The sequence below is a fragment of the Tachysurus vachellii genome, chromosome 4 (genome assembly GCF_030014155.1).
Source record: "Tachysurus vachellii isolate PV-2020 chromosome 4, HZAU_Pvac_v1, whole genome shotgun sequence".
NCBI lineage: Eukaryota > Metazoa > Chordata > Actinopteri > Siluriformes > Bagridae > Tachysurus > Tachysurus vachellii.
The window spans coordinates 33,243,140-33,269,742 of NC_083463.1; the positions used below are offsets into that span (position 1 = coordinate 33,243,140).

At 42.6% G+C, this 26,603-nt stretch overlaps 2 protein-coding genes across 4 annotated transcripts; both read left to right on the forward strand.

Moving 5' to 3' along the window:
• Positions 1-3,218: 3,218 nt before the first annotated feature.
• Positions 3,219-17,326, forward strand: ilf3a (interleukin enhancer binding factor 3a). Of its 3 annotated transcripts, none has more exons than XM_060869135.1 (19): positions 3,219-3,389; positions 3,911-4,035; positions 4,130-4,244; positions 5,414-5,586; positions 5,752-5,911; positions 6,069-6,216; positions 9,484-9,560; positions 10,437-10,532; positions 10,632-10,743; positions 10,891-10,988; positions 11,264-11,363; positions 11,508-11,600; positions 13,682-13,872; positions 14,054-14,182; positions 15,207-15,344; positions 15,456-15,596; positions 15,769-15,865; positions 16,117-16,386; positions 16,513-17,326. In XM_060869135.1, exons 1-19 carry the CDS (start codon positions 3,234-3,236, stop codon positions 16,635-16,637), a joined length of 2,544 nt encoding a protein of 847 aa, XP_060725118.1. In that variant the 5' UTR covers positions 3,219-3,233; the 3' UTR covers positions 16,638-17,326. The 3 variants fall into 3 exon arrangements, with proteins under 3 accessions (XP_060725118.1, XP_060725119.1, XP_060725120.1); XM_060869136.1 differs by having other exon boundaries at positions 16,120-16,386; XM_060869137.1 differs by having other exon boundaries at positions 5,432-5,586.
• Positions 17,327-23,296: 5,970 nt separating this feature from the next.
• acp5a (acid phosphatase 5a, tartrate resistant) lies at positions 23,297-26,254 on the forward strand. The gene is made up of 6 exons (XM_060867241.1): positions 23,297-23,422; positions 23,583-23,670; positions 24,095-24,294; positions 24,578-24,702; positions 25,132-25,477; positions 25,882-26,254. The coding sequence occupies exons 1-6, from the start codon at positions 23,420-23,422 to the stop codon at positions 26,116-26,118; spliced, it is 999 nt and encodes a 332-aa protein (XP_060723224.1). The 5' UTR covers positions 23,297-23,419; the 3' UTR covers positions 26,119-26,254.
• The last annotated feature ends 349 nt before the right edge of the window (positions 26,255-26,603 follow it).

Consider the following 26,603-nt stretch of genomic DNA (forward strand, 5'->3'; position numbering starts at 1 on the left):
CGTGTGTGTAACGGCCCACAGTGACCCTGACCGTGTGTAAAGGCCCACAGTGACCCTGACCGCGTGTGTGAATAATAACAGTGACCCTGACCGTGTGTGTAACGGCCCACAGTGACCCTGACCGTGTGTGTAACGGCCCACAGCGACCCTGACCGTGTGTGTAACGGCCCACAGCGACCCTGACCGTGTGTGTAACGGCCCACAGCGACCCTGACCGTGTGTGTAACGGCCCACAGTGACCCTGACCGTGTGTGTAACGGCCCACGGTGACCCTGACCGTGTGTGTAACGGCCCACAGCGACCCTGACCGTGTGTGTAAATAATAAGTGACCCTGACCGTGTGTGTAACGGCCCACAGTGACCCTGACCGTGCGTGTAAATAATAACAGTGACCCTGACCGTGCGTGTAAATAATAACAGTGACCCTGACCGTGCGTGTAAATAATAACAGTGACCCTGACCGCGCGTGTAAATAATAAGTGACCCTGACCGCGCGTGTAAATAATAACAGTGACCCTGACCGCGCGTGTAAATAATAACAGTGACCCTGACCGCGCGTGTAAATAATAACAGTGACCCTGACCGCGCGTGTAAATAATAACAGTGACCCTGACCGCGCGTGTAAATAATAACAGTGACCCTGACCGCGCGTGTAAATAATAACAGTGACCCTGACCGCGCGTGTAAATAATAACAGTGACCCTGACCGCGCGTGTAAATAATAACAGTGACCCTGACCGCGCGTGTAAATAATAACAGTGACCCTGACCGCGCGTGTAAATAATAACAGTGACCCTGACCGCGCGTGTAAATAATAACAGTGACCCTGACCGCGCGTGTAAATAATAACAGTGACCCTGACCGCGCGTGTAAATAATAACAGTGACCCTGACCGCGCGTGTAAATAATAACAGTGACCCTGACCGCGCGTGTAAATAATAACAGTGACCCTGACCGCGCGTGTAAATAATAAGTGACCCTGACCGCGCGTGTAAATAATAACAGTGACCCTGACCGCGCGTGTAAATAATAACAGTGACCCTGACCGCGCGTGTAAATAATAACAGTGACCCTGACCGCGCGTGTAAATAATAACAGTGACCCTGACCGCGCGTGTAAATAATAACAGTGACCCTGACCGCGCGTGTGAATAATAACAGTGACCCTGACCGCGTGTGTGAATAATAACAGTGACCCTGACCGTGTGTGTAACGGCCCACAGTGACCCTGACCGTGTGTAAAGGCCCACAGTGACCCTGACCGCGTGTGTGAATAATAACAGCGACCCTGACCGTGTGTGTAAAGGCCCACAGCGACCCTGACCGTGTGTGTAAAGGCCCACAGCGACCCTGACCGTGTGTGTAACGGCCCACAGCGACCCTGACCGTGTGTGTAAAGGCCCACAGCGACCCTGACCGTGTGTGTAAAGGCCCACAGCGACCCTGACCGTGTGTGTAACGGCCCACAGCGACCCTGACCGTGTGTGTAACGGCCCACAGCGACCCTGACCGTGTGTGTAACGGCCCACAGTGACCCTGACCGTGTGTGTAAATAATAACAGCGACCCTGACCGTGTGTGTAAAGGCCCACGGTGACCCTGACCGTGTGTGTAACGGCCCACGGTGACCCTGACCGTTTGTGTAACGGCCCACGGTGACCCTGACCGTGTGTGTAAAGGCCCACGGTGACCCTGACCGTGTGTGTAACGGCCCACGGTGACCCTGACCGTGTGTGTAAAGGCCCACGGTGACCCTGACCGTGTGTGTAACGGCCCACGGTGACCCTGACCGTGTGTGTAAAGGCCCACGGTGACCCTGACCGTGTGTGTAAAGGCCCACAGTGACCCTGACCGTGTGTGTAAAGGCCCACAGTGACCCTGACCGTGTGTGTGAATAATAACAGTGACCCTGACCGTGTGTGTAACGGCCCACAGTGACCCTGACCGTGTGTGTAAAGGCCCACGGTGACCCTGACCGTGTGTGTAATGGCCCACGGTGACCCTGACCGTGTGTGTAAAGGCCCACGGTGACCCTGACCGTGTGTGTAACGGCCCACGGTGACCCTGACCGTGTGTGTAAAGGCCCACGGTGACCCTGACCGTGTGTGTAAAGGCCCACAGTGACCCTGACCGTGTGTGTAAAGGCCCACAGTGACCCTGACCGTGTGTGTGAATAATAACAGTGACCCTGACCGTGTGTGTAACGGCCCACAGCGACCCTGACCGTGTGTGTAACGGCCCACAGCGACCCTGACCGTGTGTGTAACGGCCCACAGCGACCCTGACCGTGTGTGTAACGGCCCACAGCGACCCTGACCGTGTGTGTAACGGCCCACAGCGACCCTGACCGTGTGTGTAACGGCCCACAGCGACCCTGACCGTGTGTGTAACGGCCCACAGCGACCCTGACCGTGTGTGTAACGGCCCACAGCGACCCTGACCGTGTGTGTAAAGGCCCACAGCGACCCTGACCGTGTGTGTAAAGGCCCACAGCGACCCTGACCGTGTGTGTAACGGCCCACAGCGACCCTGACCGTGTGTGTAACGGCCCACAGCGACCCTGACCGTGTGTGTAACGGCCCACAGCGACCCTGACCGTGTGTGTAACGGCCCACAGCGACCCTGACCGTGTGTGTAACGGCCCACAGCGACCCTGACCGTGTGTGTAACGGCCCACAGCGACCCTGACCGTGTGTGTAACGGCCCACAGCGACCCTGACCGTGTGTGTAACGGCCCACAGCGACCCTGACCGTGTGTGTAACGGCCCACAGCGACCCTGACCGTGTGTGTAACGGCCCACAGCGACCCTGACCGTGTGTGTAACGGCCCACAGTGACCCTGACCGTGTGTGTAACGGCCCACAGTGACCCTGACCGTGTGTGTAAAGGCCCACAGTGACCCTGACCGTGTGTGTGAATAATAACAGTGACCCTGACCGTGTGTGTAACGGCCCACAGTGACCCTGACCGTGTGTGTGAATAATAACAGTGACCCTGACCGTGTGTGTAACGGCCCACAGTGACCCTGACCGTGTGTGTAAATAATAACAGTGACTGACAGTAAATAATAAATAGTAAGAAACATGAATTTGATTCTTTATGTAAATATTTAGTTAATTGTTATTGGGAGAATCAATCAGTATTAATTTGCAACAGGTTTTGTTAAGCTGCTCGGTTGTACACGTGTAACTGTACGTCAGTGATAAAGTTTTTTCTTTATGACGCTCACGTGTCAATGTCCGTAAACACGTCAGAAATCGTCTCATTCCGACTTTACTTCCGGTTTTTTACACAAAGTAAAAGTTTCTTGGAGTTGCCCCGGAAACTATGCTTGAATACCGGAAGCACATCGTTGAGTCTTATCGCAAACGCAGGGTTGTTTCCCAGCGAGGTGAGTTTTATTATATAAATAATATTTTATTAGAGTTGTTTACAGTTAGGGTTATTTTATTAATGTTATTTTATTAATGTTATTTTATCTCCCATTACACGATCTTTACTTATTCCAAACGGAATTTCTCACCCTATTAAAACTGTTCGGTTTCTTGAACATTTGAGCTCAAATCTTTTACGGATTAAATATAAATTCGTTATAAATATTAAATTATAGTAATAATTCTGATCAGATGTAAATTGTTGCCCGTATCGCAGCACTGATGCTATACAGCTAAGCTAACGAGCTACATGTAAATATTCAGTCGTATTTACACACAGCACTGAGTCCTGACCTTAACCTTAACCTTAACCTTAACCCTGATTGGTGTTCAGGTGTTGATTAATTCTCTCTAACAGCAGCTCTGACTGTACTACAGGTTTATACTCATGTACTGATACCTTATCGTTTCCATAGTAACCACCGTGTTGCTATACAGCTCACACGCCACTGATAAACAGGTTATAAACGTGTTTCAGGTGTTTGTGAGGTTTGTGTGCACCATGCAGTGTGTGTGGGATGAACAAGAGGCTTATGATGAGCTGCTGTACTGGGACTCACTGATACAGGAGGGACACACACTTCACCCACGTGACTACAACAGGTAACACACACAGTTTATATATATATATGTGGTATAATCACATTTTTAATGATTAGTTTGATGTGAAATTATATTGCTGTGGTCTGTGTGTGAGGTACGAGGAGCTGCGGTACTGGTATGAATATGTGTGTTATGAAGATAAACTGAGACAATACCACGCCTGTGTGGCTGAGATGAAGCACAGAGAAGCTGATGTTCCTCCTGATCCTGTGAGTTAAACACCACCTCAATGTCCAACACTTATTATTATTACACATACAGTGTCATGTGAAAGTTAGTGAACCTTTAGAAATGACTGTATTTCTGCATAAATATGATCCAACAACATCAGATTTTCACACAAGTTCTAAAAGTAAACAAAGTGAACACAAATGAGACAACAATATTATACTTGATGCAGCATTACAGACCTGTGACTGGCAGACGTATGTGATTACTTTCAGGATCTGTTGTGAGCCTTTTGTGCATCAATAACTGTTCCTGGTAACTTTTGATCAGTTCTGTACAACAGCTTAGAAGAACTTTATTCTGTTCGTCAGTACAGAAGGAACACTGGGGTTGTAATGTGGGTCCTCACGTGAACCGACTGCTTCAGGTCCTTCTACAGCATTACTGTTGGATTAAAGTCAGGACATTGACTTGGTCATTCTAAAACATTATCTTTGTTCCTCTTTAATCAGTCTTTGGTGCACAGACTTGGTGCTTGTGATCGTTGTCTTGGTGTATGATAAATCTTTTCTTGAGAAACAGTTCATGGTCAGATGTTCTGATATTTTCATTTAGAGATCACTGGAATAATCTGAGTTCATTGTTCCAGTAGTCCTCTGTCTTGTCCACATGATCTTTAGTAAACTTCATGGACAGCAGTTCTTTTTGGAGAGTAGAGACGTTCTCCTTGTGACTCTGCCCTGCACCTGATGGCAGACTCATGAACATTAAAGTAAGCCAAAGTAAAAGAGACCTTTAGTTGGTTAGAAGTTTCCCTGTATTTCTTTCTGACCCAACAGACTGTTATTTTGTTCTCGTCATGAACATAAGACTTTGATGTATCTCTTTAAGTAAAACAGGACCCTCATGGTTGTCAACTCATTCACTGAAATCAGAGGGACTCGAAATTGACCTTCAAATTAAATACTAAACCTAGAGGTTCACATACTTTTGCCTCTCACAGATGTATAATATTGGAAGGTTTTCCTGAATAAAAAAATTACCAAGTATAATATATTTGTCTGGTTCACTTTGTCTGCTTTTGTGTGAAAATCTGATGATATTTTGGGTCATATTTATATAGACGTCTCTAAGGCGACACTGTAGATCACTGGAGTTTTGTGACTGTGTAAGATATTTATTGTGTGTGTTAATGACTGTGTACTAACAGGAGAAACTACTCCCTCAGCGGCTGTTTGTCATTGAGGATCGCCATGTTAAGGCCAAACACTCTAGTGTGTATCCTTGTGCGGAGGAGCTGCAGGCCGTGCAGAACATGGTGTCCCATGTGGAGAACGGACTGAAGACCGTCGCTAACTGGCTAAATAGGCAAGATGCTACGAGGTGAGCGAGGTGGAGCTAATATCAGGTGAACATGAAACAAGCAGGAAGTAGTGTTTTATTCTGTGACAACATTCTTTAGGGATTTTACATAATACCAAGTATGGGGTTAATAAGATGCTGCAGAGAGTGGGCTTGTTGATGTGTGTGTGTGTGTGTGTCTTACAGTGGGAGTAATAAGCTACAGGGTGTACGGAGAGTGGGTTTGGTGGCAAAGGGTTTGTTACTGAAGCAGGATATGGACCTGGAGCTTGTCTTGCTCTGCAGTGACACACCGACACACAAACTACTGAATGCCATCGCCAACAAACTTCAGGAAGTAATGAAGGTGAGCAGTTCTCTAATCACCACTACACCCTCAACACCTAGCCCTCCTCTCCCCGTCCTAAACACACACACAAACTCCAAATGCAATTTCCCTCTGGGACAATAAACTCACTCTCTCTCTCCCCACCTTCCATTATTTGGTGTGTGTGTGTGTTCAGGCCCAGATGGAGGGCGAGTATGTGATCACTCAGGCCATTGAGGATGCTGCTGTAATGGTGCAGACTGTAAAGGAACCGATGCTAAACATGAAGATCCATCTTACATCCCCTGCTGTAAGGGATTGGGTGGAGCATGGGCAGGCCAGAGGTACACACACACACACACACACACACACACACACAAACACCAATCACACCCCACCTTCCGCAGTTTAATGACTCTTGCAGGCGTGCGTGTAAAAACTAAAGGTGTTGCTTTGCAGCAAAAACAATGGGAGTTAAGTGAATATCCTGTGTTCAGAATCGGCTTGTGTGATATAACTGTTTAAACATCTTTGTTATATCACGTTGTCACAATATTATATTAGAAACATTAAAAGACCAGGGGTCTCATTTATAAAACTGTGTGTAGGATCCCTACTAAAAGTTTGCCTACGCCCAAAAGCCAAAAATGACATACGCCAAAAAAAAATTCCGATTTATAAAACCGTGCGTACGCACTCCTGTAAGCAATGTTCCCTTTATAAATCACAGATCACCCACAGATGTGCGTACGTCAACCAGCCTCAAATCCCGCCCTGTACACGCCCATTTTTAACCATAAGTAGTCAATGCAAATCACTGCGCGGGCACGAGAGTGGACCTCGTTATAATGAGTTTCCTCTGCGGGTTTAAAAATGGGGTGAGGAGTCAGCGTCTCAGGGGGGTAGCTACTGTCACCTGCAGGTTATAATTATATTAAAAACAACATTGTTACAGTTTCTACTTTTTAATATTGTTAAACTCACCAAGAAGCCAGCCATCATGTACTGCGCGTGCATTTAGTCTGTTCCCTACAGTTATGTGTCAAGATAAAGGAATCATGTGTTGAACCAGGCCAGTGTGCCACAATGTTTGTGAGGGTCATGTTGGAGTCACATATGATTTGCACATTAATAGAATGCACATGCTTTCTATTAACATAAGTGCATTCATTTTCAGATGTGAACTTATAGCAACATGAGCGCAGTCAATTGCGCCGATTACATTTGGGAAACCAGACATTGCTGCAAATTGCATTTTAATTTCGGCCTGTTCTCGCACAGTGTAGGGGAACCTGATGTATCGACTACCCATATTAAGTATACCATTCAAAACGACAGATATTATGGCACTCAGGGACGGCTGTGATATACCAGACCTATAGGGTGAGATGATAGATTCCAATAGAATTATTTAATATACAAAAAGGTCTTAGACACAGAGTTGAGGATTACTTATAGTTTTTTTATATAAATAATTTACCTGTCTGCCAATTCCCGCTGGAAACAGCCGGTTGCCAAGAACCCCAGAGTGGTGAGGACTTGTATTTGGACTGGGATGGCATGGTTCTGGCACGTTGCCCTCTCTAATACTGGACCCAATTCAACACATAGATCTAAGAGCACAGCTCTAGGGAATCTAAATTGGCTTATTAGCCAGTCATCATAATGGGCCAGGAAATCATCATGGTCCCTGAAAACTCGTTCTCTCCTTATTCTGCCATTGGCGTAATCCTCCAGCAGTGCCATCATGAAGCATTACATACCCGGGTCACCGGAGGATTTATATGTTTCTAGCAATTAGACTGATCGTTAACACCTTGACAAAATCACAGATCTGTGCACCACATCTAACTTCAGTTCACGACCTCACCATCTGTGTCGCCAATTCCCTTTGTCTCCAGAATGTGCGCTTAAAGGTACGCACATTTTCCCGTCAAGTTTGTTTTTTATAGATCACAACCTTTGCGCGAAAACTGGCGTACGTATGTTTCCAGCCCTGTTTTGTGCGTACGCACGTTTTATAAATGAGACCCAGATCTGCTAAATTTTACTCATATTGTGTAGACACTCTGAAGTGAAGTATCTAAAACTTATCATTTAAAAACAAAATTTTAAAGGTTATAATAATTACGAGATTAAATACTCTGCAGATCAGCAATGAAACTGTCCGCTATGTGGCCAGAAAACTGACCTGTAAAAAGGTTATACTTCATTTTAAATTTATACTTACTTTACTTTTTGTTTACATTGGTGCAGAATCAGAAGTTATTACACAATGCTTACTATAGATCAAAGGGAAAACCTTATATTCCACAAGCCCAGTTTATACCCTGTGTTCACACTTGGGGGCGTCATACATACGACCTGTTCTTCTCAGATTACAGCTGTGTGATCGTACAGGATCCAGATGTTTAGGTTCAGTATGAGTCTCCATATAAATACTAAAGTATAGGTTGTGTATAGATGATGACTGGAACACAAACCGTGACTGGAGAAGTTTATCCCAGGTTTATAGAGATGTAAATGAATTCTGTTTCAAACTAAATTGAAGTCATCTTACAATCGACATTATTCAATTTATGAAGTACTTCTAACAGGAAACACTGCATGTGTGAGGAGCTGAAAGAGATGGAGGCAGAAGAGAAAGTTTTCAATAACAGTAAATGTTTGTTATTGAGTGAAAAACAGCAAAAGCAAGGCAAGTGTGTGATTGTAAGGTGTGTGTGTGTGTGTGTGTGTGTGTGTTAGGATCTTCATTATTCATCAGTGTTCCAGCAGTGTGAACGTCGTTAAAAGCCGGCGCCGTGTCGTGGGGAATTCTTATGTGAGATTCAGAAATCAGGCCACACCCCCAAGCAATAAATTCATTTTGATATGATTTCTCTCCTGATGTGAATACAGGGTAATTATTATTATAAGCTGTGATGAATACATTGTGATGTGTTGATCCTGAAATGCAGGATTTTTTCACATTCCTATAATGATAGATTTATTGGTCAATGATTGATTATTAATGATTGATTGGATTGTTCCACCCGTCAGGTTTTGCTGCAGCATTCACCCTGTTTCTGCGAAAAATTGTGGAATTAAATCAGATATTTTCCTGTTGTTACTTGTGATTTTGAAAGTGTGTGAGTTTTTAGGGGCGGTGGAGTTTTGACCAACCGGAAGCTCTTGGACTCTTGGAGGGGCGGAGCAACTAAACTTTGGGGGCAGGTCTCATAATTCTGATTATATATGCAGTGTTTGCCAATAATACACATGCTGGTTAAAAGGTGCTTACATACAGGAGATAAAACCGAGAGAGTACACAGAGCTTGTGTTAGCAAGAGGACGTGGTCTCAGTGATTCTACTTAGGGTTAGGATTACTACTTAACCAAACTAGCGTTAGGGTTACTATTTAAACTAACCCTTAACCAAACTTCACCACCACAAAAACCTTGGATTTTAAACAGTGTGAGTTTGTATTTGTCCATATTGAAACCCTGCCAAATAGCAGCTCATATAAAATTGACTCCACCCCAATAAGTGCCAAGTATGTTGGCTCCGCCCCCTAGAAGAGGTCTGAGTGCCCCTTGGTCAAACTGTGCCTTGTGTTGTGGTCTGATAGAAGCTCCGCCCGGCGCTCTGGACACAAACAAATGCCTGGAGTCTCTCGCGTCTCTGCGCCACGCCAAGTGGTTCCAGGTTTGCACCTCGCTTTATAATTTAACGACCTCTAACGTAACATGACGTTATAATTAATAACATATTTGTCTGTTGAAATGTTCACATGTGCTTTTAAATAAAACTAAAAAGATGTGGACATTCAACTCAAATATGAATGTTTATATTGAGAGAGTTTGTAGATGAACATGATGATGATGAACAGAAAGACAAAGAGTTTATTCTCTCCATCAGGTTTGGTTTGTTCCAACTTGACCTACACAGAGAGACGGTATATAAAAGTATGGTGTTGAAACCTTACTGTTGATAGAGAGTGTGAAGGCAGCTGAGTGTGTGGAACGGTGTTAGTGAGCAGGGTAATTAACACAGACATCGTCACAAAGCAGCTTTACCAAAATCTGGAAATAGAATTGAAATGTAGCCCTAAAATAATGGTGTCGTGTTTTGGGAGCACACAAAGTGACAGAGACTTTATTTTTACATAAGAATGCAATGACTGTAAAATAATTTAGTGTTTGAGTGACAGATAACAGACGAGCTCGCTTCAGTGAGTCATGTCAGAAAATAAAATAAACGCTCACTTACACTGTTCGTTACACCAGGGACTGCTGCCCTCATCTTCTACTGTTTATTCAGCATATGAAAGATCTCTCTGGGAAAATGGTGAGTGTGCATGTGGACAGGTAGACAGACAGAGATGGATTGATAACAGAAGCAGACAGACTGATACATAGACTAAGGCAAACAGATGGACACACAGATAGTTTAACAGATCTGTGCTGGTTACACAGCGTGTTGAATATAGACTTGTGTGTGTGTAGAGTGTATCAGCAGTGTAATGCATGGTATATATCTGTGTGTGTGTGTGTGTGTGTGTGTGGTGTTGGTGGCTCACAGGCTAAAGTTTACAACCTGCACTCAAGTGTGATCGTCATTCGCATCCTGAGAGATCTGTGTACCCGTGTCCCTACCTGGGCCCCACTCAAAGGATGGGTAAGTGTGTGTGTGTGTGTGTGTGTGTGTGTGTGTGTGTGCCTGCATGTCGAATCTGTTAAGCACTGTGTAGTTGTATATTGTTTTGCGTGTGTGTAGGTGTTGGAGCTGCTGTGTGAGAGAGCGATATCAACGAGTGACAGACCGATGGGACCAGGAGAGGCTCTGAGGAGAGTACTAGAGTGTGTCGCGTCTGGAATACTACTGGAGGGTGAAAATCACACACACACACAATTGAGACATTTGTTCTCCAGAATATTTGGTCATGTGGCAAAATGACCTGTATCTGTGTATGTGTGTGTGTGTATATATATATATATATATATATAATATAATGTGTGTGTGTGTGCGTGTACAGATGGGCCTAGTATTTCTGACCCATGTGAGAGGGCAGGTGTGGATGCGAGCTGCCATCTTACCCCCCAGCAGAGGGAGGACATTACACAGAGTGCACAGGTACAAAGCTTACCCAGAATGCACTGAGGGCATTAATTCAGACAAACACACCACAGAAATAAGGAAAGAGTGGAGTGATGATGTGCTTAAAAAGATCTACATTAAGAGTTCTGCAGTAGGTGTGACTGGTGTGTGATTGATGTATTGTGTATTATGTGGTGTGTGTGTGTGTTGTGTGTGTGTGTGTTGTGTGTGCATGCTGTGTGTGTGTGTTGTGTTGTCACAGACAGGTCAGTGTTCTGTACAGCTTTAAATCTTCCCTCTTTTTTTACCAGTTTGCTTTGCGGCTCATGGCGTTTGGACAGATCCACAAAGTGTTGGGGATGAACCGGTTGTCACCCAAAGTGGGGCACATGTACAGCGACACACTCATCTGTAAGACAAACACACACACACACACATCACTTGTCATCATCCTGCATGCAGATCTGATGCTTCTGTGTCTTTTGTTCTTGTTTTGCTTAGAATGCAGTGTTGTGTATGCAGTTCACCTTCTGAGTGTTTGTGTGTTTTTTGCAGCCCAAACCACAGTGACAGGACTGTGTGTGATGAAGCGTTCACTGGAATCAGCCACAGAGGAAGAGTCGAGCAGCAGTAAAGTCCCTCGCAAAGGCATGGTGCTCTCTGTCTCTGTCTCTGTCTCTCATTCTCTCTCTCTGTCTCTCTCTCTCTCTCTGTCCATCTCTGTCTCTCTCTCTCTCTCTCTCTCTCTCTCGCTCTCTCTGGTTGTTCGTCCATTCGTCTGTCCAGGATTCTTGTTTTTCTCTAGTTTAAGTCACCAGCTTTCTTAGACCTACATTTTAAAATGTATTGTAGCCATACAAATGAACCTGAAGGCTTCTACTTGTTGTCAGTTGAAGCATTAATTACTGTCTACTTGTTTATGTGGATGTTTCTGCATGTCACACACCTTCTCAGATAGACAGTGTGTGACATGATGGTGTGTGATAGAGGTTCTTCTCTAACTTTAGCCAAGTTGTTCCTTCTGGTGATGCAGATGAGCAATGACACACCGTCAGGACAATGACAAGCTGTTAATGAGCTTTGTAAGTAAATTAAACCCAGAAACGTCAGATCTTTTTCTTTAGTCCTCCAGTTTGAGTTCTGAATGCACATCCACAGTGATATCTAGAGTTTCTTGGTGGTTATTGAGAGCACTGTAGTGTTTGTAAAAATAAAGGGATGTGCACACATCCTGGAGAGAGAGACATGATTAAAACCAATACTTAAACTGCTTGGTTTTAATGTGATTTAAGTATCTATGAAGAATTTTATTCAGACCGACATTAGTGAAAATGTTTTCCTCTTGTTGTTATGGATTAAAAGACAAAGAGTGTTATATACTTAGATGAACATGGAGTAACTGTAGAAGACTCTGATTGTCCTGACTGTGTCCTCTAACAGTTCCACATCTGCTAGAATCTCAGAGCGTTTACTCTGGAGATGAAAGACCACAGACATACAAGTCTCCTGATGCTTACAGCTCTGATGTTTATGGACATATTATGTCTTGTTTTACTAGCAAGAGTTGAGAAGATTGTTACACTGGAAGCTGAGGTGCTATAAACTCTTTTGTAAGATAAGTTAGATCACTAAATGTCCATTAAACAACTCCTCAGTAAGAAAGGGATGGTTTTATCACTACACTGGTTTGTTACAGAAGTTTAAATGTGGCATATTATGTAGGGATGAGCGAGTACAGCATTATCTGTATCTGTATCCGTACTCGGTGTGGGTGGGGCCTAACCCGAAACCTGGGCGGGGCTTTACCGGTAATAATTAATTTGTAATATTTATAACACTAGCTTACTACCTTTATGTTTTTATGAAATACAGCAAAAACGTGTCAGACACAGTGTCTGGTTACTGGTTAGAGACAGCTGAAGGTTTAAAAAAGAAAAAAAATCTCCGACAGGCAGAGACACAATGCGAGTCGCATTCTACCAAGCAAGCACCACGTCTGAACGAACCCACGTTTACCAGAACTCTACTGGTTAGTATGTACGTATTATTAAGGTTACAACCCGAAGTAAAAAGCTGAAGAAACCCTAAACGTTAACGGAAAAGACCCACGAACCCGAGTGACTGAGGGAGAGACAGAGAGCTGTTCTGTGTGTGACTGTGAGTGAGCAGAGCGAGACACAGCAACACAATACATCTGTATGTGTGTAGGGGAGGGGCGCTGTGACTAGCCTATCACTGTAGGGGAGGGGCGCTGTGACTAGCCTATCACTGTAGGGGAGGGGCGCTGTGACTAGCCTATCACTGTAGGGGAGGGGCGCTGTGACTAGCCTATCACTGTAGGGGAGGGGCGCTGTGACTTTAGCGTTTCCTTTGACTGGAACTAAGAAGCTCAGACACTGTTCCAGCTCAACAACACATCTGTGCATAAAGCCAGCTTTGGGATGCAGCCTGCTGACAGACCTCCTCACCCAACATCAGGGTTACACATATGTTATACAATATCTTCTACCATAAGAAGCTTGGAAGTACAATGTTCTTTGAAAGAAGGTGATGTTTCAAAATCAAGGTGGTAGCCAAACCATCACGGTGCAGTGTTTACCTCCGAATCGTGTGCTTTTGCTCGAGAATATTTACAGAAAGATGAACTTTGTTTTTATTAAATGACACCATATGAGGTTGGATTAAGTTTGTGTGTGTGTGTGTGTGTGTGTGTGTGTGTGTGTATACAGAGATTGTCATTGAGCCCAGTAATGCTGTAATGATGCTGAATCAGCTGCATCCAGGTTTGCTGTACCGGCTCGTGTCCCAGACGGGTCCTGAACACAGTCCACACTTCACCATGGCCATTGAAGTGAAGGGCAAAATGTATGAGGCAACAGGACCCTCAAAGCGCAATGCCAAACTGCTCGTCGCCCAAAAAGTGTGTTATTAAACTAAGACACCCCCCCCATCCCCAACACAACCTTATGCACTTTCACTATATCATTTTTCTGTTGTTCAGAAAACAAAACACACATATTTAATAATTATGACAATCCTTCAAATCATTTTACAGCTGATTGTGTGTGTGTGTGTGTGTGTGTGTGTGTGTGTGTGTGTAGGCCCTACAGGCTCTGGGTATAGTGGTCACAGCCACAGAGACTACAGCTACACCTGATCAGAAGAAAGGTCAGGAGACTGTGACCACAGGAACAAACAGAACTGCAGCGACTGGGGGGGAAGGAGCTGAGGTGAACTCTCTCTCTCTCTCTCTCTCTCTCTCTCTCTTTCTCTTTCAAGTTTCTGAGTAGAACACTTGTAAAAAATTGTTATTTGTTTGTTGTGTTTAATTTTTTAAGTTGTATAAAGTGCATTCAGAAAGTATTCAGACCCCTTCACTATTTTTATGTTAAATTCTGATACTGCAATCATTCAAATTCTTTTTTTCACATTAATCTACACTCAGTTTCCCCCAAATGACAAAAAAACAGAAATCTTGAAATGTCTATAAACTTATTAAGAAGAAAAAAATTAAAAACTGAAAATAAAGTGATGAGCGGTGCAGGGTTTCCTCTGGACATTGAGATTTATATTGAGATTTGAGGCCAAACATCTATCTTGGTTTCATTAGATCAGAGAATATTGTTCCACACAGTCTGAGAATCCTTTGGGTGCTGTTTTGAAAACATCAAGCAGTCTGAGGTGAGACTTCCATCATTGGAGCTCAGATCGGTGCAGGGCTGCAGTGACTGTTGTCCTTATGGACGAATGTTCCATCTCTGAACAGGATCTGTGGAGCTCAGTCACAGTAACCATCGGGTTTTTGGTCACCTCATTTACTGAGGCTCTTTTCCCCCGATTGCTCAGTTTGGCTGGGAGACCAGCTCCTGGAAAAGTCCTGGTTGTGCCAAACATCTTCCTTTTGAGAATTAGGGAGGCTGAAGTGCTCTTGTCGCCTTCCCCAGATCTGTGCCTTCTGTCTCTGAGCTCTGCAGGCAGTTCCTCAGTGAGCTCATGGCTTGGTTTTTGCTCTGTGAAACCTTCTATAGAGATGTGTGTCTTTCTCAATCATGTCCAATCAATTTTATTTACCAGAACTGGACTCCAATGATCGTGTAAAAACATCTCAGAAACGATCAAGAGAAATGGGAGGCATGTGAGCTAAAGTTCATGTGGTGTTGTAAAGGGTCATAATACTTATGTACATGTGATATTTCAGATTTAAAAAAAAGAATAAATTTACAGATATTTCTAGAATTGTGTGTGTGTGTGTAGGCTACACTACAGGGGGGTCCGATTCTCACTAAACATGGAAAAAATCCGGTCATGGAGTTGAATGAAAAGAGACGGAGTCTGAAGTATGAGGTCGTCTCAGTGAGAGGACGATTTAACGACAAGATCTTCACCATTGAGGTGTGTGTGTGTGAGAGGGAGAGAGATATGATTGTTTAATCCTCACTAAACATTACGCATACTTATATGCGATTAATATATGATATTACTGTGTGTGTGTGTGTGTTTCAGGTGGAAGTAGATGGACAGAAGTTTCAAGGTTCAGGTTCTAATAAGAAGTTAGCGAAGGCAAATGCCGCTCTGGCTGCACTAGAGAAACTTTTTCCTAATGACAATCCTGAGAACCAGAAGAAGAAGAAATTCTCTCCAATGGTCTCACACACACACATACATACACACCCACATATACACACACACACAAATCACCCTAAACCAGTCCCAGTACTTGTTTTCCTCACAGCCTTACACAGACCACACAGATCCATCTACAGCTACACAATCTGTCTCACACTGTGTTTGATTTGTATGATGAATGTGTGTGTAGGGTTACGGTGGAGTCGGTGGTATTTCATATAGTGCTGGGCATGGCAGAGGAAGAGGGCGGGGTCGAGGATTTAACAATAAAGGCTCCACTTTTAAAGGTCGGACATGTCACATTGCTGATCCAGCTCACAAGAGGCTGTTTACACACACACACACACACACACACACACAAAACTCATCCAAGTACTTGTTTTCACATTGTTGATAAGCACTACTGAATATGTAGGCACCCTAAATCTATCACTAACCCCTTACTCTCTGATTGAAGACAAGTACAGTACCCTGAAATGATGAACAGCGTGTGTGTGTGTGTGTGTGTGTGTGTGTGTGCTTGTGCATGTGACTACAGCAGTGAGCAGTTGCTCTGGGTTCTCAGTCAGTGGTGAATTGAACACTGCAGGATCTCAGGAGGAACAGTGTGTGTCAGACACACAAACACCGGTGTATCAGGCCGTCCCTCCACCCAGCAGTGGTTACTACAGCCAGCACAGCCATGAGTACGGCCAGTACAGAAAGAACACACAGAACCTGAACCAAAACTGCGGGCAGAACCAGGAGTCTCTTGTGGGACCTGATTATGGATATGGCTACCAGAATACCCAGAACTACAACTATGGGGGTATGCACACACACACACACACACACACACTGCAATGAGTCACCACAGGTGTATTAAAACTATTATGCATGATGTAGTAAACTGTGTGTTCATCACTCTCACAACTTTTTCTCTCTCTTTTTCTAGCATATTCTAATCAGTCAACATTTGGGACAGGTGGAACTGGAACAGAGAATTTTGGGTATCAGCAGAGAAGCTACCCCAACCCCGGGGGCTACAGCAGCAACAACACAAACTACAGCTACAAATAAACACTCTGCCAAGAACGGAGCTTCTCTTCCCAAGCTGACAGTGGACCCTTCATTCTGCATTACTATACAGGAAAGTTCATCTTCTTTTCATCATCAACCTTCAGCTTTGTCTCCCAGGAGCATCTTCTTTTACCACATGCATTATGTCTCCAGAAGGTGGAGCTTCCTCTGCTCCGATTCAGTAAATAGTACTGTAGGTGGAGCTTCGTCCATTTTGTCTAATAAAGACTGATTCATTTGTGGTTTTGTGGTGGAGACCTAGATCTCTGTTGCTCTGCTCTGTTGAGTAAATAGTTATTGTGCACGCTGCAAGTTTGGCTTTAGATTTTCTCCACTGCTCCCCTTCCTTTTTTCCCCCAAACAGTGTTATTGTAGTGCATTTGCACGTCCTTGTTTTCACATCTTCAGTAGAGTTTCCCTTTGTTAACCTCGGAGCTGATGTGTGTGATTCAGGCTGACCATGTGAAAAAAGAGGAAGTGCTCCAGCCTGTTTTTCCTCTGAGGAATATTTCTAATACTGTTCTATTTGAGTGAGTGTGAAGTCGAAACAGCCACACTTACAAATGTTAATGTCATTCTCATGGTAGAGGTTTTTGTTTCGATTCTCTTCCTGATTGTTTAAGTAACTGTGATTTTCATCTGAGCTTAACACTGACTGAATAAAATGTTTTCTATTTTTAAACCAAAAATACTTTTTTGTCATGTACTGTGTGGACTGTAGCGTGAACAGTGAACAAGTGGTTTAAGTTGGAACGTCATCATCAAACCGACCGATGACAAAAAGTCTGAATTGTCATGTTTATAACCCTTTATATCGTTTACACCACGTTACACAATTTATAAATAATGAATGACAAATTAAATCAATACAGTGCAGTCTCAGAGTAAGCAGTGGACGTGGTCTTGCTGTGATCATATGCTAAATTAATTAAGTAGGCTTTTATGTTAGTATTATTAGTTTATAAGGATTTTATATTTTTTAACTACAGTCAAAGACAGATTACCCACAAACATAGATGTGTGTCAGAGAAGCAGCAGGATGGAAAATGAAGGTGTCGTCACATGGCTGCTGATTCACATGAACACGCATACAGATTTTATATAAAGCTGTGATAAGCAGAAGGTGATGAGTGTGTTACTGCATTAATGCTGAGAGAACAGACAGACATGCCACAGGTTTGTGAGATCCACTTCTATAACTCATTCATGTTTGATCTTTCACACTGTCCTTTAAGAGTTGTGCTGATTAAGCTCACGAATGATTTACTGACATTCTGAAATTCTTTGTGCTCAGGTGTGTGATGATGTCATAAGTTTCAGGTGGAAAACTGAGATTAAAATTAGATACTGTGTTTACCACACAACTGTATAATGAGTGTTAATAATATATAATAATCTGTAATTATGACAATTGTTGAGGAAAATGTGTTGATCTTGTCCAGTAATTAGCTTTTAGTAGTGTTTAATGCCATAAAATACAACAAAAAGTTAATAAAATTCTTAGATCATGATGAAATCATTAGTTTTCATCTTATTCATATTTAATTCTAATCCTGTCAGGTGCTAGCTTCCTGCTTCACTACTGTTCGGACGCTCTTACTTGCTCTCTGTGTTTTGCGCTTTTGCTTTTTCGCTTTTATCTTTTGATTTAACTTCCAGCAGTTCAGCACAGAGCTCAAACTAAACAATTATGCACTCACACTAAAACTACAAATTCCTGGAACTATATTGATATTTGGAATATTCAACAACTTGGGGAATTTGTCACAGCGGTCTACCAGTCTGCTATTGTCAGCAGTTTACAATCCTAAATCAGGACATCACAGCTGCACACACTCCAACAGAAGAGAAAATGCCTTCTTTTGGATCTCAATCCACCTGCTGCTCAAACTGCCACAGACTTCTACAAAAGATTGCAGTTCTCGAAACAAAGTTACTTGTGGTGCTGCCGACCCTGCAAGAACATACAGCAGAGCTTCATCGTGGTCCCTCTCAACATAAAGCTGGTGAGTCCTGTGAACCTAATGCTTTTAAACAGGTCATAGTGAGCTCAGAGAAACCTAAAGTAATTGAGGACACAAACCGATGGCATAAACAGAGTGCGAGACCCAAAGGTGTTCAAGACATTAGACTTTCACGAGTGTCACAAATTGCTGCATTAGCATCACCTACTGGTATTCTCCCACCCCCTGTGCGGATTGAAAATAGATATGAAGCAGTAGTGAGTTTGGGCGAAGAATCCCCAAATGTAAATGGACACAGATCACATCAGCCAGTAGCTAACAGAGCTAACAGACGCTCAATATCATACAGGCAGCGGCGCTCCACTCAGACAGCAGCCGAGCCAAGCACGATGATAGCGGGTGACTCTATTATCAGAAACATTGGAAGCAAGGCTACCTGTAAATACTGTTTCCCTCAGGCAACGGTTTCTGATGTTAATAAGGAACCTTGCAACATTCTGATGAAACATAAGTCTGTCAGTCGGATTGTCATACATGTGGGAAAGAGCAGTCTGAGCTCCTTAAGAGGGATTTCAATGAACTTTTAGAAACACTTGCAAGACTGAAAGTTCAATCATTCATCAGTGGACCTCTCCCAGCCAGAGGAACAAATATGTTTTCTCGGCTACCAAGTTTAAATTCATGGCTGCAAAAAACCTGCACCATGAGAGGACTGAATTACATTGACAATTTTAATATCTTCTGGAGTCAAAGGCAACTTTTTAACACAGATGGTATCCACCCAAACAAACTAGGTGCTAGGTTGCTTAAAGACAATATCTTTTTCTCCCTTCTTCATTCATCAGCTGAGTGTGCCAGTCCACTCCTGGACGGCCTAAATGACCACAGGATTTCGCACCAATGCCTGGATGGACATTCAGTTGACAAGGATAAAACTCCGCAGCTACAACAACTACTGTTCACAGACACAGCTCAGGTCTGACCCACAGACCTCACTACAGCTGGATGGTGAATCGACACCCAAGGACGTTTCTGTGGATAACAACCAGGAAAAACAAGATAACACTCCGCAGCCTCCAGGAACACCAGAATCACAGCTGATGTCGTCACACTCTCTCTCCTTCTCTCCAACATCACCACTTCTGTGCTTTTCAGAGAAAATGGAGAAACTGGTATCCGCTGGAACCTCTATTGCTGCGAGTCCCCAAATATCAACCATGAAACGGCGGGCTCCACAACCACCAAAGCCTCCGGGCCCAGCCTGCCCTCCCCCTCCATCTGAGAGAGCACTCCGACCTCTGCCTCAACGTCAGGGATCACACCAGCCCTCATCTGCAAACAGCACTGGTAACTGATATGTGTTGGGTCCCCGCTATGACAGCAGTAACAATCAGAAATGTTTTCAGAACATGCGGGAGCCCGATGTCCCTTTAGCTTTCCCTATCTCTGTCCTGATATGTGATAGAAAGACGAAGGCCCTCTCCAGCCGCACGACAATTCTATCTAATCTACTGCCTATTAGACGTCATTCTGAGATGGATACAGGGCCAAAACCAGTTACTGTTAAATTAGCACTTCTGAACATCCGTTCATTAAAGAACAAATCATTTTTAGTTAATGATCTTATCACCACTAACAACCTGGACTTCATGTTTCTAAATGAAACCTGGTTAGATGACAGCTGCAGCGCTACAGTCCTCAATGAATCAGCACCACCCAACTTTACTTTTATAAGTGTCTGTAGAGCTGTTAGAAGAGGTGGAGGAATAGCTGCTTTATTCAAAGATGCCTTTCAATGCAAGCAAGTGTTACTTGGTGATTACCAGTCTTTTGAATATTTGTGTATTGCTCTAAAAGGTACACCACGCATTCTGTTTACAATTATTTATAGGCCTCCCAAATACACCCCAACATGTGTTGATGAATTCACAGAACTTTTATCAACAATCTCCTCTGAATCTGATTATTTTGTTATTGCTGGAGATTTCAACATTCATATAGACAATGCAGAAAACAATACTGCAATTGAACTGTTAAATGTTTTAAAGACTTTTGATCTGACCCAGCACGTGCAAGGTCCTACACACAATAGGGGACACACTCTTGATCTGCTCATTAGCAAGGGTCTAAACATTTCATCCACTGTTATCAAGGATGAAGCGCTATCTGACCATTTCTGTGTTTACTTTGATTTATTGATCTGTCCTGCCACTGATGCTAGATCTGTCTATGTCAAAAAAAGGTTCATAAATGAAAACACCAGTGAGGTATTTATGAATGCTATATCAATGTTGCCAAACATATCGGCAGACTCTAAATTTTAACTTAAAAGTTAAAGATGCTATTGATGGTATAGCTCCAGTAAAGGTCAGGATGATCACTGGCAGATGTAAAGCACCTTGGAGAAACACAACAGCTGTACAGAGCATGAAAAGAACATGCAGAAAAGCTGAACGTATGTGGCGGAAAACAAAACTTGAAGTACATTATAGCATCTATAAGGACAGTCTTCGTGCTTTCAATGTAGAACTAGGCACAGCTAGACAGATCTTCTTCTCAAACATTATAAACAACAACATAAACAACACTCGCACTCTTTACATTACATAAACAACATAAACAACATTCGCACTCTACTGTAGAGAGACTAACAAACCCCCCAAATCAAGTTCCCAGTGAAATGCTCTCTGACAACAAATGCAATGAGTTTGCAACCTTTTTCTCTGAGAAAATCAGTAATATCAGAATGGCAATAAATACGGCCTCATATTGTAATGTGGTCAGTCAGACCTCATTACAACAACCTCAAAAATTTGTCATTTTCTCAGAATTTGACATAATTGATATAAAAACCTTGGAAGAAACAGTACAACATCTTAAAGCATCAACGTGCAGCCTTGACACCCCCCCCCCCACATCCTTTCTCAAAAAGGTACTTAACTGTTTAGAAACTGACCTCTTAAAAATAGTAAATACTTCTCTGCTCACAGGCACTTTTTCAGAGTCCCTAAATACGGCAGTTGTTAAGCCTCTCTTAAAAAAGAGTAACCTAGACAAAACCATACATAGCAACTACAGACCAATCTCAAATCTTCAATCAGCTGAACAAATTCTTAATCTCAAATGGACAATTTTCAATCTGGTTTCCGCCAGCATCACACACAGAGACAGTGCTCATAAAGATAATAAATGATATTCGCTTAAACTCTGATTCAGGTAAAATATCAGTGCTGGTGCTACTAGACCTTAGTGCTGCCTTTGACACGGTACATCACACCATACTCTTACATAGACTGGAACACTCTGTACGGCTTTCTGGGATGGTCCTCAAATGGTTTAAATCATACCTAAAAGGGAGAGGTTACTATGTGAACATAGGTAACCATAAATCTGAGTGGACATCCATGACATGTGGAGTCCCACAGGGCTCAATTCTTGCACCGCTTCTCTTTCATTTGTATATGCTCCCAATTGGTCAAATAATGAAAAAGAACCAAATTGCTCACCACAGCTATGCAGATGACACCCAGATATACTTAGCCCTGTCCCCTAATGACTACAGCCCCATTGACTCTCTATGTAAGTGCATTGATGAAATTAACAGTTGGATGCGTCAAAACTTCCTCCAGTTAAACAAAGACAAAACCGAAGTCATTGTATTTGGAAATTAAGATGAAACTCTCAAGGTTAACACACACCTTGACTCTAGGGGCCTAAAGACACAAAATAAAGTCAGAAATCTTGGTGTAATTTTAGAGTCTGACCTTAATTTCAGTGGCCATGTGAAAGCGATAAGCAAATCAGCTTACTACCATCTCAGAAATATAGCCAGAATTAGATGTTTTGTCTCAAGACAGGACTTAGAGAAACTTGTCCATGCTTTCATCACCAGCAGGGTGGATTATTGCAATGGACTCCTTACTGGGATCCCCAAAAAGACCATTAGACAGCTGCAGCTCATACAGAACGCTGCTGCCAGAATTCTGACCAGAACCAAAAAATCTGAGCACATCACTCCAGTCCTCAGGTCCTTACACTGGCTTCCAGTTCCATTTAGAATAGATTTTAAAGTATTGTTACTCATTTATAAATCACTTCATGGCTTAGGACCGAAATACATGACAGATATGCTAACTGAATATAAACCAAACAGATGACTCAGATCAATAGGATCAGGTCAGTTAGAGATACCAAGGGTTCACTCAAAACAAGGTGCGTCAGCATTTAGTTATTACGCCACCTATAGATGTGCTTCAACAGTAGACACTTTTAAATCAAGATTAAAAACACATCTGTTTAACTCTGCATTTACTAAATGATCACTGTGCTGCTTCACACTGACTGCACTTTTTATCCTAATCACTTTTACTCCTGTTTTATTCTTTTTAACATATTTTAAGCTGTTTTTTTATTGAAATCACATTTATTTTCTTTAATTGTTCTTTGTTTTTATTATGATTTTATCGTGTGTCTCTTATTTTTACATATATATTTTTTTCTCTCTTGTAAACTGTTTTCTAATTTCTATGTAAAGCACTTAGAATGACCTCTGTGTATGAAATGTGCTATACAAATAAACTTGCCTTGCCTTTTCCAGGAATTAGTAAGTGATTGAGTGTGTGTGTGTGTGTGTGTGTGTGTGTGTGAGAGAGAGAGAGAGAGAGAGAGAGAGAGAGAGAGATAATGAGCAGATGAGTGGATTAAGCTGAGTGTGAGAACAAAAACATTTAAAACAAGAAGTAAAGGCATGTGTGCTTGAGCTTGTGGAGTAGAGCAAGAAGGTGAACAGGAAGGTTGTGGTAACTGGAAGACTCTCTCATGGTGATGCAGGATTAATTACTTTATATCTAGATATTTTTAGCAGTATGCCTCTGTGGTTTTGGTTCTAAGTCATTTTAATTTTGTCCATGTATTTTGGTGTAAAATGTGGAGTGCTGTAGTTACAATTGGTTTGATGGTGACCGTGTGTCTGTCTCTGTAGATGGCTTCCCAGCTGGTCTCCATTCTCTTGATCCTCCTTCCTGTTTCTATTTGCTCTCCTCCTCCATTTCATGGCATGGAATCAGAAGGTAGTAAGTTAGGTTACTTAAGATTAAAAACTGTTTCTGACTGCATCTCATGACATTACTCTGAATCTTGTTTTAGCATTGTGTAAAATACTTTTTGCAGAAACTGGATTTTTTTTTTTTTTTTTCTTATAAAGGTAACTGCTTGTGTACAAAATACATGCAACTGGAAAATGTTTTAAAGAAGTATATCTTCAGCTGCTTTGGTGCCAGTTTATTGGAGATGTTTTGTTCCAGCTTCCCCTTTCCCTGGTGTGAATGCTGAGTATTTATTTGTTTGTGTTTGAAGTTTATTGAAATAAAGTGATTGAGAATTCTGTAGCTGAGTTACTACTAGTTAAGTTAGACTTTGAGGGTGTATGTCTTGCATGGAGAATATGCAAATGCACTGAAAATCTGTCTCTTTTGTTGTGATTCTGTTTTACAGCTAATCGATCATCCATCCGGTTCCTGGTAGTTGGTGACTGGGGTGGTTTGCCTAATGCACCTTTTGTCACGCCTGTTGAGTGGGCTACAGCACGGGAAATGGGCCGAACTGCTGAGCACCTTGGCGCTGATTTTGTTTTAGCACTTGGAGATAACTTTTATTACAGAGGTGTGAAGAGTGTGGATGATCCTAGATTTCAGGTATGTGCAGTTTCCAAAAAATGGCTCTGTTCGTGTCAATCTTTTGACTAACCCAAACTAAGCTAATGACTTGTAAACGGATGTTGTAAGATAACTGCTGAATTATTAGTGTAGTGCTGCAGTTGAAGTACTAGAATGTAGTTGCAGCAAAAAAAAGCTTGTGTGCATTCAGCAATTTAAGTGAAGGTTTTGTTTTGTTTTCCCACCAGTTTGGATGACCGAACTGCATTTTCTTTTGAAACTGTAATCTAACCCTGGTCTTAATTCTGACTTTCTGTTTTAGGAGACTTTTGAGAATGTCTACACTGCTAAATCTCTAAATATTCCATGGTATGTTGTTGCTGGCAACCATGACCATGCAGGAAATGTTCGTGCCCAGATCCAGTACAGCAAAATGTCCCAACGATGGTTAGACAACTTTTTCCATTTATACTTGTCTTGTCTTTGGTATATAGAAATTTGCAGCATCAAATTCAACAAATTTCACTCACTTGCCACTGAGGAATACCTGTACACTTAATCATGCAATTATAGAACCAAGGCAGCATGGGTGTGTATGAGGGGAGAGGAATTTCCCCTCTATGGTTTTGCATAATTGTTGGTGCCAGATGGGCTTGCCTGAGCTTCTAGAACAGCCCATCTGTACCAGCACTTGTGTAGTATTCCTAACTTCTTTTTTTTTTTTTTTTTTTGATCCTGGTGGACTAGCAATTGAGTGAATTTTCCATGTTATTGTTGTCCGTGATTGCTCAATGTTTTACTAACTGGTAACTACCCCTCAAATTATTCTATAACTATTTCTAGCCTCTATTTTAGTGCACATCCTTTTTCTTTCAGGAATTTCCCATATTATTACTACGAACTGAACTTCAACATCCCACACACTGCTGGCATTCTGCAGGTGCTAATGTTGGACACGGTGCTTCTTTGTGGAAACACTGATGACTTCCAGGATGGAAAGCCAAGTGGCCCAGCAAGCAGTGTGTTGGCTAACCGGCAACTACTGTGGCTGCAGGAACGTCTGCAGCGCTCCACAGCTGACTTCCTCCTTGTGGCTGGTCATTATCCTGTCTGGTCCGTGTCCAAACATGGGCCCACTGACTGTCTGCTGAGAAGGCTTCACCCCTTGCTGGTGAAGTACAAAGTCACAGCTTACCTGTGTGGACATGATCACAACCTTCAGGTAGGTTTTTACACTTGAAGCTTGAACTTGGAATGTAAACAATATCTTAAGGATTTGTTAATGGTATGTTTTGATAAATTTGGTATATCTTGTGCAGAACATGGCCCTGTTTTTGGGTGTAATCCTTTTGTAGGACTTCGGTCCACTAATCCAAACACTGTGGTAGCTTGATGGATGTGGCAATGCACTACTGCTTATATGGTGTTAAATTCTAGCATCAGCACTCCTTAGCCCTTGAGCAAGGCCCTTAACTCAAATCATTCCCTGTTTCTGTAGCCATGGTTTCTCCTACAGCTGCCCTTGGTTCTGTAGGACAGTTCAATGAGTTGGTAAGAGTGAGCTGAGCTTTGGCTTGGAAATTGATCGATTTGTAGCTGTAAGAATATCTTGATACTTTGTTTCAGTACTTCAAGGAGTCCAGTGTTGGTTATGTCGTGAGTGGTGCAGGAAACTTCATTGACCCAGACATGCGGCATCGAAACTCTGTTCCTCGAGACACTCTGAAGTTCTTCACAGGAAAGTCCTCTACACTTGGTGGCTTTGCTCATATGGAGGTTACTGACAAAAAACTAATTGTGACCTTCATCCAAGCGAGAGGAACTTCACTATTTCGTGCTGTGTTGCCTAAACGCAGTTTGTAACAATGTTTTTAAATATTTTAGTGCAAGCTTGTAACTGAAACCAATCTTGTAATTTTACGTTTTTAAAGCTTTGACGGTGTTTTTGTTTGTATTGTGTATAAAATTAAATGTGTTGCTTTTAAATGCAATTAAATGAGCTCTTGAAGTGTAGTGCCTTTTTTTCCCTCCCCCTTGCTGGAAGAGAAACCTGATCTTTGACAAGGGGTTTGAGCATATTCATATCCATTTTGCTTGACACTGGCTAAAGGGGTAAGCTACTATAACCAATATCTGCTGTTCTCCTGTTTTAATTCTGGTGATGAAATTATTTCTACATGATCCCCAAGCTCAGACATAAGCTGTATTGATTGGGTGCAGTTAAATGCAGAGTAAATGTTTTATGGCAATATAAAGAATTGAATTGTACTACAAACATGGTTTTGCTTTTCAATGTTCACTTACTGACTAACTTATTATCCTACATTAATTGTGAAAGACTTGCCTCA

What these genes read in the sequence shown, in the direction of transcription:
- acp5a (XM_060867241.1), top strand. An exon ending in AGCAAAATGTCCCAACGATG is followed by an intron (nt 24,703 to 25,131) that starts GTTAGACAACTT and finishes TTTTTCTTTCAG; the next exon opens with GAATTTCCCATATTATTACT. An exon ending in GACATGATCACAACCTTCAG is followed by an intron (nt 25,478 to 25,881) that starts GTAGGTTTTTAC and finishes ACTTTGTTTCAG; the next exon opens with TACTTCAAGGAGTCCAGTGT.
- ilf3a (XM_060869135.1), top strand. Translation starts at nt 3,234, where the DNA reads ATGTCCGTAAACACGTCAGAAATCGTCTCATTCCGACTTTACTTCCGG. An exon ending in GTCTGGAATACTACTGGAGG is followed by an intron (nt 10,744 to 10,890) that starts GTGAAAATCACA and finishes GTGCGTGTACAG; the next exon opens with ATGGGCCTAGTATTTCTGAC. An exon ending in TAAAGGCTCCACTTTTAAAG is followed by an intron (nt 15,866 to 16,116) that starts GTCGGACATGTC and finishes ATGTGACTACAG; the next exon opens with CAGTGAGCAGTTGCTCTGGG.